The sequence below is a fragment of the Cavia porcellus genome, unplaced genomic scaffold (assembly GCF_034190915.1).
Source record: "Cavia porcellus strain 051 isolate PalLab524CR breed Dunkin Hartley unplaced genomic scaffold, mCavPor4.1 scaffold_1, whole genome shotgun sequence".
NCBI lineage: Eukaryota > Metazoa > Chordata > Mammalia > Rodentia > Caviidae > Cavia > Cavia porcellus.
The window spans coordinates 159893986-159907375 of record NW_026947484.1 but is presented as its reverse complement, the minus strand read 5'-3'; the positions used below and the strand labels follow the sequence as shown (position 1 = coordinate 159907375).

The 13390-nt window shown below is 38.4% G+C and overlaps 1 protein-coding gene across 6 annotated transcripts in view; it reads right to left on the bottom strand.

Annotated features, from left to right (window-relative positions):
• Nucleotides 1-941: 941 nt before the first annotated feature.
• Nucleotides 942-13390, bottom strand: part of Lrrc40 (leucine rich repeat containing 40) — a 44327-nt gene continuing 31878 nt past the window's right edge. For 3 of the 6 annotated variants that reach the window (XM_005007929.4, XM_063258364.1, XM_063258372.1), the window contains 6 exons: nucleotides 11810-11921; nucleotides 9708-9815; nucleotides 8258-8368; nucleotides 6544-6621; nucleotides 4413-4598; nucleotides 942-2379 (listed from right to left, as the gene is read on the bottom strand). In XM_005007929.4, coding sequence (XP_005007986.2) covers nucleotides 2274-2379; nucleotides 4413-4598; nucleotides 6544-6621; nucleotides 8258-8368; nucleotides 9708-9815; nucleotides 11810-11921 — 701 coding nt within the window. In that variant the 3' untranslated portion in view covers nucleotides 942-2273. Of the gene's footprint in view, nucleotides 2380-4412; nucleotides 4622-5044; nucleotides 5261-6543; nucleotides 6622-8257; nucleotides 8369-9707; nucleotides 9816-11809; nucleotides 11922-13390 lie in introns of those variants that run through there. The other 3 variants (XR_010050572.1, XR_010050574.1, XM_063258371.1) reach the window with 3 other exon arrangements.

The window sequence follows — 13390 nt, the reverse complement described above, 5'->3', positions numbered from 1 at the left end:
ACTGATGCATGCATTCCATGGCATAGTTTACTGATACTCCACTTGTAAAGCTTTTATGAAAGAACCAAGCCACAGCAGTATAGCAAAAGAGGCTTAATCTTTATAAATTGGGGCCTTTTCTTGTCTCTTTGCTAGCCTAGGTGGCTGTACAAATTCGGGTGGGAGGGGGCAAGAAACACCTCTTAACATTTAAGATTTTCTACTTGGGTGTACTCTAGCCAATTCAAAATAAATTGCTTACTTTAATAAAAAAAAGTTTTACCATTTTATAAAAAAAAACAAATCATGACATGTTTAATTGAAATGGCTGTATTGTAATTAATATTTTGAGATAATTGTGATTTTGAGCTTAAAGTTATATATAAAACTGTCATTTTTTGTATGTGTTAAAATACTGTATCATGATTAACAGTACTTTTTAGTTGAACTACACATATTGATGTAAATAAAACTGAATGAAGACATATTTACTACTTTATTAACATAGATGGTGAATGTACTTAATGGTTTTTTTGCAGTATAAGACCATAACAACCTTGAAAGCGCTTCATTTTATGTGCAAAGAAGTCCTATGAATCTATATTTTAAATTGATGGGATCAGTGAAATTCATGACCTTGTCAGTTAATTTGCAAATGCAAGCTGTATTCATGTTTTCTTTCACGTACTGATCCGATCGGGGAGGTGTACAGTGTGATGAGAACGCATTTTGCAGACGCTTTCTGTACAGATCCACACAGGGACTACACTAATGCTGTGCAGTGTACGGCAGAGCCATTTTCGGCTCTGGTGTACTCAATTTTTTTCAGTATTTAAAAAAAGTGTTTTGAATAACATAAAAGTCTCTTTATTGTATAAATAATAAAATGTCACCTTATTGTAAAGCATCTTGTTTACTATCAGAGTTGTAACATAAAAATGCTCTTAACACAAAAACACTGATTGATGTTTGAAAGATGCTTTTTATTACCAACATGTAGTATTTATCTTCATTAGCAGTAAAGCATTTTCATAATTTAAACGTGCCTCTATCACCCAAAGTTACCTAAATCACATCTGCCTACTGCAATCCACATACTGAAGTGAGTGCTCATGAGAAACACGTCACATGACACACAAACCTACTTCTGATGATATTAGTGTAAACAGAACTTTACATCTGACTTCCATTAAATAGAGTTTATCCATGATAAATTCCCTTTTAGAAAATTACTGCATGGCTGCTGTCTTATCAGGACTACAAACAAATTTTAAAACTGAAGTGTTGGTAATAAAAATGAACACAAGTTTGCACACACCCACGGGCACACAAGGTCTGCACGCTCTCGCCCAGTGAGCACTGAAACAGGCTACTGGCTTCTGCCTGTCGCACTTTGCTGCATAGTCCCCTGTAGATTATCTGAGGGAAGGCTCAGTATCTTTTTCCTAAGGGGCAAAAGGCGTTTAAGTGCTGCCGCTCTGACGGAGGGCAGATGCGCAGCTCTGACTTCGCTATCGCGTGGGCACACGAAGACGTCATGCAAACCATCAGGTGCTGGCGGAGTCACTGGCAGCAGCCACAGCAACCCTTGCACTTCTCCCTACTAAGCAGGTTGCTGGCAGCAGGCACAATACCACTTGTACTTTCTCTTCGACTTCTATGCCTTGAGGGGCGTTTCTGTGAAATCAGCAAACCTGATGAAATGATTTTATAAAACAGACAAAAGAGCTAGTTCATCACTAGAAATGAAACATGTCAACTAGATTAAAATAAAAACCAGGCAGTATTAATTTAAAACTTCTACCAGGACTATGTCATAAAATCTTACCATGGGTAACAAAAGTCTTATTTTTTAAAATGTCAAAGAACAATATTCAGTAAAATTGATTTTTATATCTCATAAAAGGTACAAATTGGCTAGTCAGAGTCAAAACAATTAGTCACTTTATCTGGAATACAAAAAGAAAACAAAGGAAAAAACCCAATTCTACAAAAATGCTGTATTACAAAAGTATTAAATCATACTGAACAAAATCTCACAAAATTTTAGAGGGCACCACAACGCCACTGAACACTGCGGGCGCCCCGTGGACACCAACACTGTGCAGCACAGCAGGGCCTGGGGAGACATGAGCTGTCAGGAAAGCCCCTCTAGTGGCAGTGACTCTGGCCCAGGCCAATGATACCCGGGGACTGTAGGGCTAGCTATAGCAGTCACCTTTAGAATGACCCAAAAACAAAACAGTGCATCCTCCTGGGAATGCAGCCGGCCAGAGGCAGGAAGGGCCTACAGTCTAAGTGGGAATTCGGTCCCTCAGGTACTCCAGGACAGCGGCGGTGCCCTTCGCCAACACGGCTGCTCGAGGAACGCGGAATGGATTTCCGTCCAGCAGCAATGTTCTACAATAAAAGAGAAGTTGAGAGCTGAAGACATTTTCCACCACTGAGGTTTTTTCATGAAAATAAATTTTCTTGGCAATTTTATAAGTAAAATCTGTATTTTTAAATTTTCCCCTTTTCAAATCTGAGCATTTAAACAGTTAGAATTATAACTATGCTAACCCAAATTATATTACTGGAGTAATTATTATGTGAACGGGATGGCATTCATTTATTTGTATTGTCTCAACTGTCTTAACAACCCTATGATGTAGGTACCGTTAACATTCCCAGTTCGCAGACGGGAAGACACAAATTGAAGGAGGTAAGGAGGCCCTGACTAATGTCACACAGCACCCAGGGAGGAACCGTGCTTTGAACCACTCTTGTGGGCCTCCTCCAAACCTCACAATGGCCATACACTGAGTGAACAAACAGGCAGGGCTGGACGGACAGAGCAAGCTGACCGCAACCATCCACAAAGCAGGCTGCAATGTTAGCAAGGAACCACTGATCCCAGGCCGCCCTCTCCCCCTTGCCCAGGTACACACATGTCCAGATATTCTATTTACACATTCAGTTAGGACTTAGGGATGGTACTTTGGTTCTTCACAGAATTAGTGAAATATTCTCAATTAGGAGACTTTCAAATTAGTTTTTATCATTTAATGAATATTTTTATAATATAATTAATATAAACAAAAGTCAAAGGACTTAGACTATCTTCTATAGTTGACCTACGCTGTATTTTCAAATATTTGTCTCCTAGGAATTCTTTTGGAGACTTTATTTCCTAGAAAATAAGGGTTAATGACAGCTGAACTTCATCAGTGACAGATTCCATACGTAAAAATCTGCCAAATCACTAATTTGCTGGAAACCTGAAAACCAACACGTGTGGGATGTGCGAGGTCACTCACAAGGCACACAGAGCAGTGACGCTGGAGTTGCCTGCCCAGTGTGGCTGACTGCTTTCTCGTTTCGGCTCACATACTGTGAACAAATGACTTTTCTACACCATCCACTTAATGCTGCATTTTGCAAATTCCTGTGCCTCTGGTGGTGTAAGGTGGCCCCCAGGCGCAAGTGTTTTCTAGGTCCTTAAGCACACATGTACCTCCTGGAAAATATGTGTTAGGTAAGCTTCATTCAGGCACCAATTACAGCGCTGTTGGCCATGATTCCACATGAACGAATCAGAAATAAATGCCGAAGCGCACACAAAGTGACATACTGATGGGCCGAGGAAAACCTGACCAGAGCTTTGTGGAGGTCGAACCCCTGCCTCCCGCTTGGAAGAGTGGCTAAGTGTTCATTACTTGGGTTCACAGAGAAGTTTTAGGGCACCACTGCAGCCAGCAGTGGGAATCAGCTATGCTGTGAGTGGCGCAGCAGACGTTGTGGACCCAGGGAAGGGAAACACACTACACAGTCAACACAGTTTTCAATAATCAGCTCTTCAGACACATGCTGCTTAGTCAGCAGGCGCTCCATTAACATCACTGGCGTCCTTTATATTCTTTAGCCCAGCACTACTGAGTGCTCACTGTGTTCTAGACACTGGGACAACTCTTCTCCACAGAAGCACCCCAAGAATGGCATAATGGAAGTCAGAACAGAATCTAATTCTGCTTGGAGACAGGGCAAGTGTTCACAAAGGGGACTGACTGGCAGGCTGATGACCAATGAAAGCAGGGTAAAGACCGAGGGGCGGGCAGAAGTAAAGGAATGACAAGGTGACGCCTGCCATCAGATTTCAAATTTCCTGTGTGCAAAGCTCGGATCCAACACTTTTACACAGTAGTTTCAGATCATAAACATACGGAACAATGAGAAAAGTGCTCCCAGAAAGAATTAGGATAGATACACATAAACACCATATAAACAAAGCAGAAAGTATTGGTAAAACCCGAAAGCCAGTAATGGGATTCTGAATTGCGTCAACTTTACTTTTAACAGGATTTTAAGTTCCAACTTTCAGATTAAATCATGAAAAAATACCACTTCAGCACACCAAGCAGGCGAATGGAAAAGTCAGCAGACAGTGCAGTTACCTAAGGCTCACACAGTTCCCGAGCTCCGGTGGAACCTGTAGAAGGTCATTGTTTTGCAGGTCCAAGGTCGTCAGGTTTTCCATCATCTTCATTTGCTGAGGGTCCAGAGCCCCGACCTGATTGTTACTGATCAGAATCGTCGACAGGGTGGGAATATGATACAGAACCTCCGGCAAGACTTTGAACCTATTCATATATGAACAGAGCACCTGGAATCAGAAGGAAAATCTTTCCCTAAAACATATGATCTTAAATTTCATGAGATAAGCCTTTAATATATTCTACTTATATTCAGTGTAAGTCCTATATTCACATTGCCTGGAAGATGGGTTACTTTTAGAAACCTTGCAATGCATGCTGAGTGGACAGGCTTATAAATTATGGCAGACTGCATAACAATCAGCCGAAGGCTCAGGGTCAGGTCTTCCGTGCTTTTTGTTCAGTCAGGACAGCAGGAAATTCTCCAAGATTCTCTACCTAATGTTTTCACACAGGTATTCTTCCTGAGTTCCTTTTTACTTCTTACAAATCACTGCCAGTATATTAAGTAAATTTTCAGAGTTGTATTTTACTTTGAATGTGGCTTCCAAAATGAGTACCCTTTGGGTTCTAAGAGGACCAGACTTTCTTGCCTGGTGTTCACAGCAGCGTTCTGGTCCAAGGCAGCCTGGAGGCGGCTCGGGACGGATGGGGAGGCTGACAGCTCTCAACTGACACAAATCACAGAGGCAAGGCCTTTGCAGCTTTCGGCACGAGGTAAACGGCTAGGCAGACTGGAAAAAGACGGGCTGGCAGACAGCTTTACAGTTGCAGGTTTTTCATTTCCCACACTCTGCTTCCTGTTTTTGCTGTTTCGAGGTTTAAAAAAATAAACCCAGAAAAATAATGGAGGGGAGCCCCAGGGGCAGTAAGACACTGATAGCCTAGAACAGCTCCTCAGAGGCCTCTCCCTTCTCACCCTCCTCCAACTCTGAACACAGTGACCATGGAACATAACTCCTTGTTAGCACAGACGCCACGGAGAGTTTCTGCCACTCTGTATGCACTGCTTGCAGTGTAACTGGCTGCTTAACAGAAAACCAATCGCTCAGTTTACCAGTACAAGTTAGAAGAGACCTGAGACCTGAGCATATTTTTAGTAATGACAAGAAGAACATTCATCAGCAGACTGAACAGAGATTAAATAACGTGTAGTTCACATCAAAACGCATTAGCTTTCTCACCACACCTGCGGCCTGATACTACTAGATGTGTAAACCGGTGACAGATTGAATAAATGTATTTGAGGGCCTTATGAGGGTTAGAGTAAATGCTAGCTACTAGCATTTTTATTAAAGTGCCACTAGAATCAATTTTCATCATAGCAAGCAACATGACACAGTTAAGAGCCCAACTTTTGGAGGTTGAGCTACCTGGATTCAAATTCCAGCTCCACGTACCTGACTACCTGTGCGCACCTTGGATTAGGGACTGAATGTTTGGGCAGTGATTTTATAAGTAGGCATAATAACGGAATGACCTGAGAATGAGCTAGGTTACACAAAGTACTCAGTACAGCACCGTCAGTTCATAAGCTCCCAAAGAGTCAGCTGCGCTTGGATTACCTATGGTTATCTTGGTGGTGTTTGTAGAAACACATCTAAGTTTTACTTGGCTACAGCTCGCTGTCACCGCTGCACCTGTGTCTCCTGGATGCATGGGCCAGGAGCAGTGTCTCGGGGTCTCTCGGACACACTCTGCTCTCCCCGCTGCGTTCTGGTGCACACGTCCCACTCCCGCTCCCCCCTGGGATGCCTCACGTGTTTGCCTGACAAACGCCTGCTTCCCCAGCCTCAGTTTCTGCACCTTTGAGTAATATGCTATGCAATGCTCCCATTAAAGCAACGATTACTGATTTGTATATGTTTTCTTTCCACTAAACCACAGGGTTCTCAAAATGGTAAAAAGGAAACAAAAACCCTGCTAGATAGTAATTGTGAGATTCCAGTATCACTTTCAGTATTATTTAAAAGAAAATAAATCTGCACAATGAAATAAGGGCAAAAATCAGGGTCTTTTGTCTCTTTTAGTTGTTTCCTCAGTAAGAAATACATTTCTTCCTCAGAACAACTGCATGTATTCAGTCTCTTACCTATTAAAGGAAAGATTGATCGACTGTAGTCTTACCAATGATTTCATTTCTTCAGGCAAAGAATTTAAAAAATTGTTCCTAAATCAGAAGCAAAAACAGATGATTCACAATATTTGAAAACTTCTACAAGTTTACTTATAATTAAAACTTTGAAGAGCAAAAGAATACAGATGTGTTTGTGAATATATAACCTGATCATATTACAGCTGAGTTCTCAGAATTTCAAATCCATTAGCTGATTCAAGCATTTGGTTGGTGCCAAATTTTAACAATACACAGCCACCTTACAACTTTTGGATAATGGATGTAACAGGGTGAACACTGTAATCGATCACTTAAGGCCTCTAAGTTGAGTTCAATAATACTTACAGTCTGGGCCCTTCAGGTCATGTTTGCAATACTATATGAAATAAATATCCTCCTGCTGTTAATGCATATATCTTGCAGGTAGATATAAAATTCTATCCCAAAAAGAATTGAAAATTTATAGGATAAAATGAAATAGGAAGTTAGCGATTCTATATATTTTGAAACTTGGATCTTTCTACTCAACAGGTACTAAGTCTTTTCTGCTCATAAGCTTGGAATTTCAATTTGTACAATGCCTGTTTTTTAAGACCTTACAATGAAACAGAAATACAGAGAATCTTACTTGTTGCTGAGAGGATGGGAGCAGTGTTTGAAGAAGGATTAATAGAAAGGCAGGATAGAGAAGAGGCAATGTAACTACTAATAAGAGAAAACTTCTGTGATAAATTATTTGCATCTAGATGATCATCTTTTACAACTGAATAAATTCTCTCTAACCTATTTCTCTGGGTATCTGTTAAGCCAAACAGATACGTCACAGTTTCTACAGTGTAACCTCGGTCCTTTATTTTCTCTGCACTTTTCTACAATTATTATTCATATTATACTGAATAACACAAAGCTGATTGCTAGTTTTTAGTTCCTAGAGTCTTATCCTTAAGTGTTATCAGACATGAAAGTAAATTTTGGTTGCATAATAACCCCAGGCAATAGAGAGGGCTATTTATTTATTCTTTCTTTTAATATCGGGGCTCAAACTCACAACCTTGCACTTGCCAAGCAAGCAATTCACCACATAGCTGTATCACCGGCTAGCCCAGGTACTAGAGATGCAGTTTACAAATCCAACTGCAAAGTCCAGGCACATAATTGACCACCTACCGCAAGACACACAGACACGTAAAGAATTGTCACACTTCTGATCCCGTCACACTTCTGATCCTGTTCTATTATTTTGCAGAGCCTAAAACAGTGTCTTTTCTTTTTGTTGGCAGTCAAAATGTTCTGTATTACTTTTGGCCTTGTGAATTCAAAGTAACATTTAGAAACCTAGAAGACTCCCATTAGGGAAGCCATGAGAGCTGCCAGGCCAGGGCTATGCTATTTCCTTTCAGAAGGAAACAGTATGAAAGCAGGATTTCTCATATGCTCTGATTCAGCCTACGCCTAAATTTAAAGTATATGTTAATATCTTAAATAACATCTCAACTATCCTTACGAATGATGAATATTTTATTCAAGTAACTGCTAAATACTTAATTTTAGATTTCCCCTCAAATACTGTTAATTAGGGAGAAGCCAGCATCCACACCTACCTATGAAAACATGACAAACAGGACAAGTCAGGTAAGGTTAAAGACAAGATACAATTTTTAAAAAGCCAACCAATACTAACAATAATTACCTGAGATCCAAAAAAGTCAATTTTTGAAGCATGCATAATTCCAAGGATACAAACGAAAGCTTATTGAAACTGAGATTGACATCAGAAACCATCTCCTTCAGTTCCACAATCCTGAATCAAAAATAATTTTAAAATATTAGCACTAAATTCACTCTCAGAACTTTAAAGCTCTAAGTATACAAATAGATCAAGGGAAAAAAATCCTATATTATTTCTGCCAATTACCATTTTTTTGAATCTTTTATTTTTTACAAAAACTGCAGTTGAATGTGTAACTAATATAAACAAAAAATCTTTTAAGAAAAACAGCCTTACTATTTATTACCTATGGAACTGTTATGATCCAAGAATTTCTACCTGACCTCACATTTTTTTTTTTCTGACCTCACATTTTTAAGTTTAAAGCTAGCCTGGCCCTCCCTTCACTATGGATGCTGTCACAATTAGCATCCTCCCAGACCCGCATTCCTCAAACTACGCTCTACCAATAGAATGCGTTTCAGTTTGTGACTTAATTTTTTAAGCATCTAAAGATCTTTTTTGACAGATGAAAGTCATTCTATTTGCTCACTGTACCCTCTTCCCCCTTTTCATCATTTTCTTTCCTCCTCTGAAACTATTTAAGTGCTTGCTAAGCACTGGGTCTGGTTAAATGCTGCGTACGGATTATGCCATGGACTCTAAACTACACTGCTGCTATCCTTACGAGTGAGGGGTCCAGAAGCAGCGAGTGGGCCTGCCCGAAACTGCACCTCAGTGCGTCCAGGACACAGCACACATGACGACTTCATGCCTACATCCCCGTGCCCCACAGAGCTGAAGGAACTGCTGGGTTCTCTGTCAACTTCACTAGGGTATATGTAAGGTTTCTGCTAGACCTCAAACATCTTGAAAAGTTCAACAATATACCAAACTCATTTTCTTTCCTAACCCAGAGACTTTGCTAATTAACATCAACAAAGATATATTCAATAGTATTAAATATAATCCAAATGATTTCTCTTGATTACAAATGAAATTTTTCAGGGAAAAGCATATTAATGGGGTATAGTCATTTTTCTTATCAGTGGGACAATTCAGGGGCCTGGCAATTCATTAACATAAGGCCTAAAATGAAAATTTCTATTAATACACATGGAACTATAATTGGGTTAGCCCCTAAAAACTTCCCCCTAACAAGTCACTATACAGGAAAAATAATTTAATATTTTTAATAACTCTAATACCTATTTTCTAAGCTTACAACGTAAAAGACAGTTTTAGGCTACGTACACCTCTTAGGACAAACTGTCTCAGACATTTTGTCACAGTCTTCTAATATCAAGAATCTAGAAATTTAATGTGTACCTTCAAATTAACTTCAGAAACTAAGTTTTCTTACAAAGGTAATACAGATACAACTGAGCATCACTTACACCTTCATAAAACTTGCATGGTGAGTACTTCTTACCTTTTTGGAATTTCATGTAGCTGATTCTTGCTGAAGTTAACAGAAGTGATGACATTGTTTTTTACTGCATTGAATACTTCATCAGGAATCAAAGCTGTTTGCTTATCACTGAATGAAAAATGGTTTTAAAAAGAAATACTCTTAGCAATCCATAAAGACAGAGCTAGTCTTCATTTCTAAAGGTCCAAAGGTTTTACAACAGTTTTCAAGGTAGTTGCCTGTGATGCTACATAAAGAACAGTGAAGTTGTGCAAGATGACATGCTAAGTGGCAGTGCGCTGTGCCCACCCAAAGTACCCACAAACCCAGTGCAAATGAAACCAAGACACTGAGTGTAACTAAACGGCATACTCCTCTACCTGCCACTTGACCTAGACTTGTAGTTTCAAAAGCTGCTTCTTGTGCTTTTCCTTAAAAACTCAAAGAAGGGTTACGTCATAACAAGCACTTTAAAAAGCTCATCAGCACACTAAATTAATTTTAGGTGGGTCACCTGAACCAATTTCTCTCTCCTTTACCATGTGAAACAGTAGACAGGGCAGTGGACTGAGACCAAGCTATTACTAAGATTGTCACTAGTGAGCTTTGCGATTTGACTTCTCTAAGTCTCAGTCTTAGAAATCAGAATCTTCACACACACACATTTGCAAAAGACTTGCGAGGCAAAAATAATAATGGTAATCTCTTCAGATTCTAATATATATATCATATATATATACAGAGAGAGATACATACACATAATATATATTCTTCTTTTCAGTAAGATTTCAAAAATTTAAGTGAAAATATACAACCCTAGCAGTTTGGAAATGTAACAATTTGTTGATATTATAATTAGTCATTATTCTTACATTCTTTTTTTTTTTTAACAATGATTAATGCATAACACAATAGACTCATCCACTTAAGAACTCTAGAGGTTGAGAATTAAGCTTATATGTCAAATCAGATACTCTTGTAGGGCCAGGGGTTTAGCTCAGTGGCGTAAGTGCCTGGTCAGCAAATGCTAGGTTGTGAATTTGATCCCTGTTACCAAAAAGAAAAAAAAAAAGATATTCTTTAAATTTTCTGAGAAACAAGTACAGTTAAAGTTTAGAATTCAAGCAACCTAAGATGTATCCTTATTTGCACAGCAAAAAGCAGTTCACAGTGATTTCTACACACATGAGCAAGAGGTGAAAATTACGTGAATGAAAAACAAAAATCTGAAATAAATGCCTGACTGTTGAGATGACTGCTCCCGAGACATTACCGATGCAGGGTTGGACTTCGGTGGTGGCTGCGTAGTTACCTGTCTAAGACTTGAGCTTTCTATTCTATTCTACACTTTTCTTCTTCCATATTTTCATTCTGAGGTAGTGTCTCACTAAATCACTAAGCTGCACAGGCTGGGCTCAAACTTCCAGTTCTTGTGCCTCGGGTTCCCACAGTGCTGGGATTACCACCACACATGGCCTGAATCCGTAGTCATTTCTACTTTCAGTTCAATAGCGGTACATGAAGCAATCTCCAAAAACTGACAGTTATGATTGTTTTTACTCTCTGTGTTTCCATACTGAAAGAATACTTTACAGTACCCTCAGTCCTTGCATAAGTATCTTTTTTCACCAATTTAAAAACTTCTAGAAGATATAAAATTGTAGGCTTTTGTCTAAATTTATACAGTTTCAGTGCTAATGTATGTGCTACCAGATCACATTATACCTCTGCTACATTATTTATCTCATAGTCAAGGATTTCATTATCTGAATGATACTTGTTTCTTACTAACATTTCACCCTCTAATAAAAAATTCACTCTCATGCTGATTCCTCAATCAGAGAACTGTATTAGCAATATGGTCACTCTCTCATTTTTTAAATAAAATTTTTGCATTATGAAATATTTCAGTATTAACACAATCATCAGTCCCTTAGTCATAATAAATCATGTGAGGAATGGGCATTTAAATTTATTATGCTTTTATTTCATCACTGTTTTTGTAACTGCTATTATTCTAAGTTAAATACTTTTATATATTTCCTCACCAATCATACTTTTTCTGAAGGATCTTTTTTCTCAAAAGTTTCAGTGTGTTTTGTAATATAAAGTGAATTGCATACCTGAAGTCTAGCAATTTTAGTGTGACGATGGCATGTACATTGACCCTGGACTCGCTTGGTAGTGTCATAGCTGTGGTTTCAGGAACACAGTCACTCTGTCTAGGTCCATCATCTGGCGAAAGAAGTTACATAAAACCAGTACTTACTCATTCATACAATTCTCAGTATTATATAAAAACAGTATTTGTGATTTCTAGACAGTAATGGTAAGAATACATTTAAACATACTTTATTCCCAGTAATTCAAATAGCACTCAGACAATGATAAAAAAACACATGAGCTGGGCATAGTGGCACACTCCTGTAATCCTAGCATTCAGGAGGAGGATCACTGCAAGTTCGAGACCAGCCTAAGCTACAAAGTGAGTCAAGGCCAGCCTGAACTACATAGTGAGACCCTGTCTCAGAAAGACAAAAAAAAATTTAAAAACAAAAAAAATTCTACAGTATAGCTTTAAAACCTATGAAGAGACTTACCAGTAAGAAAGAATTTTCACACTGTACAAGGAAATGATGACGAGCAATCCTTCCTCTTAAGCAAATAATACGGTTCCTTAAAGGAATTTGCAAACAAAGGAATAAACTACTTTCCTCAAATGCCTACTGTATAGTAGGCCTATCTTTTCAGTTTAGGACATTAATGAAGCTAGCTGTCTTCACCCACTTTAGTCTGGCAATGTATGTAATCAAGCTTTTGGACTCTGTAGCCATTAAGATTTTGTTCAAGCATATGCCAGACTTCAACTGCAACAGGTACTTTCCTAATGTGCACACACATCCACACAGCCTCATGCTTACTTAACTCCAGCACTTGTGTAACACTGTCGCTGTATGATATATACAACACACATACACACACACACTTGGAAGAAATAACTTTGTAGATTTTGGGAAAAACAAATATGAACACTCTAGAGAAGTAAAGTGAAAGTATGTATTTCTAACAAGGTGGAAAATATGAAATAATTCCAAAATCCGAGCAGAAGATATGCCAGGAGAAAACAAGGAAGTATCAACGATCTTGCTTTCGCCCAAAAGGTACTTAAAGATACTTGTTAAATACTAGTAAGCATATTCTTCTTCCATTGAGTTCATCAAGCATTCATTTACTGAGTCATTTAAATATATATACAATCATGAGTTGATTATAAAAATATCTATTTTGAAAAAAGATACAATTATTTCTCATACAAATATATGAATACTTTATTCATAAAAGCATAAGACAAATGACAGAATATCAAAGAAACTATCAAATAAATGGTTTGGTATTTCTAGGAGTTTAAGGAAAATCTAAAAGGGAGGCTACTGGCTTTGGGGAGTGAACTGGTGTGAGATAATTTATTTTTCATTATATATCTTCACATATGGTCCTAAAAAATAATACTCATTTATTGACTTAAATTTAAAAACCTATATAATAATTTAAAAACCTCAAATTGAAAAGACCCACTAAATGGCAAATACAATGAATAAAAATAGAACCACATCAATGCACAGTGGTATGACAGTTCATCAACACTTTGGTTGGCAAACAGAAGCATTTGGCAAAATTTTGTTTCTGTCCGCAAACTCTGCATC